Source organism: Eimeria mitis, genomic scaffold, assembly GCF_000499745.2.
Source record: "Eimeria mitis Houghton genomic scaffold, Emh_scaff2481, whole genome shotgun sequence".
In the NCBI taxonomy this organism is placed as follows: domain Eukaryota; phylum Apicomplexa; class Conoidasida; order Eucoccidiorida; family Eimeriidae; genus Eimeria; species Eimeria mitis.
In genome coordinates, this window is record NW_013570820.1 from 4,597 (window position 1) to 6,140 (window position 1,544).

At 55.7% G+C, this 1,544-nt stretch overlaps 1 protein-coding gene across 1 annotated transcript in view; it reads right to left on the reverse strand.

The window, feature by feature from the left end:
* The window catches only part of EMH_0054480 (uncharacterized protein), a gene marked incomplete at both ends in the record, with an annotated part of 3,864 nt that extends 2,749 nt beyond the window's left edge, over window positions 1-1,115 (reverse strand). Inside the window, 3 exons of the mRNA XM_013497124.1 lie at window positions 365-457; window positions 849-975; window positions 1,055-1,115. Coding sequence (XP_013352578.1) covers window positions 365-457; window positions 849-975; window positions 1,055-1,115 — 281 coding nt within the window. The remainder of the gene's footprint in view (window positions 1-364; window positions 458-848; window positions 976-1,054) is intronic.
* Between the last annotated feature and the right edge of the window lie 429 nt (window positions 1,116-1,544).

The window sequence follows — 1,544 nt, forward strand, 5'->3', positions numbered from 1 at the left end:
ACGAGAGAGCGAGCAAAAAGCATTCCAAAAAGGGCCGCAACAGCAGCAAGAGCGGCAAAGCTGCCCTGCTGCTGCTGTTGCTTCTCTTCGGTGCGGATCGAGGAATGACGCCCAACAGCTACTGCCTTCAGTCTAACGCCCCGCGTCGCGTATAAGGTAGCGGGGCCTCTCGTTCAAAGCCCTCATAAGCAGACTGTGAAAGAGCACCGGCTTGTGCTCAAGTGACCCTCACCACGAAGCATCCATGCACACACGACAAACATCATGAAATGCAGGCGAAGCGGGCGGAAGCAAACCCTAGTACCTAAGAACAGCAACGGTGTGCCTCCACCAGGGCTAGGCGCCCCGCCGCGGAGTTCCTTACTTGAGAGCCTGATGAAGCCACACGAAGTCGACGGGGTGGAGACGCAGGGGATGTTGGCCTGTTGTGTCCTTCGACTGTTCCATCCTGCTGGACCTGTTGCAGAACAACGCAGCACTCCAGTAGCGTAGCGAAAATAACACACTAGGGGCCCCAAAAGGCCGTCTTTCCCCAGCCGCTCTGCTTCAAAGGGAACGAAGGAATAGCGGGGCTGCATCAGTAGTAATGCATGCATTAGGCGTACCTGCTGGGTCTGATTGGGAGAGACCCTGAGCCCTCCAACAAAGGCTACGGGACTGAATGTCAGGGCGGGCGTGTGTTCTTTGCTTGCCGAACTGCACGCGGGGCTAGAGGAGAGGGAGTTGCACTGAGAAGGCCCTGACCGTGTGATTATTGCATTTGACTCCCCAAGAAGACTGAAGAAGGCCGCGAAGGCGGCAGCTCTCAAGCCAGGGACCATCTTATGGGTCTGTAGTATATCGCGTACCCTGTCGTTCCCTGTTTGTTTTTCTCGTCTATGCGTGTTATTCTTGCCTCTACACAAATCAGAAGAACGTGTAGGTCGCTCCGGAGTGATATAGATCGAGACGATGCAGAAGACCGCACTGCGAAGGCTGCACACCCCAAGCCACACACACACTCCAGCGTAGAGCAGGCGAAGCGCAAAGAGGGGCGCGGGCTGAAGACCCCCACTTGAGACTTCTGTACTGTTTGTGAAGGCAGTGGATTCCAACACCCACAACATCAGCAGCATCACAGAAAAATTATTCTAGTGTAGCTCGAGATGATGCATGCGATATTATATTCAGAAGTGGGGGGCGGACCTGACTGAGCCCTCCGTCCTGTTAGTAGGAGAAACTGGATGCAGATGAAGAGGAGAAGTCAGCCAACAACCTCTTCAAGCCTGCTTCTGTACATACGGGGTCCAGTGGATTTACAGCGGAGACGCGGGGGCTTGAGCCTCCCTCCCTGTCCTACTCCTCTTCCCCACAGCTGCGCGTTGCAGCAGAGCACCCCCAGGGGACAGACAAGCGAAGAAAAAAGCCTTCTGGTGTCTCCTTGATGTTGCAAATGCGCCATAACAATCAACAACGCAAGGACGCCAGCTGACTTCAAGGCCCCGGCCCCTAGGCGTAGTCTGTGGGGCCGCCTCAGACGGCATGCGCGCCAACGAGTAAGCCGT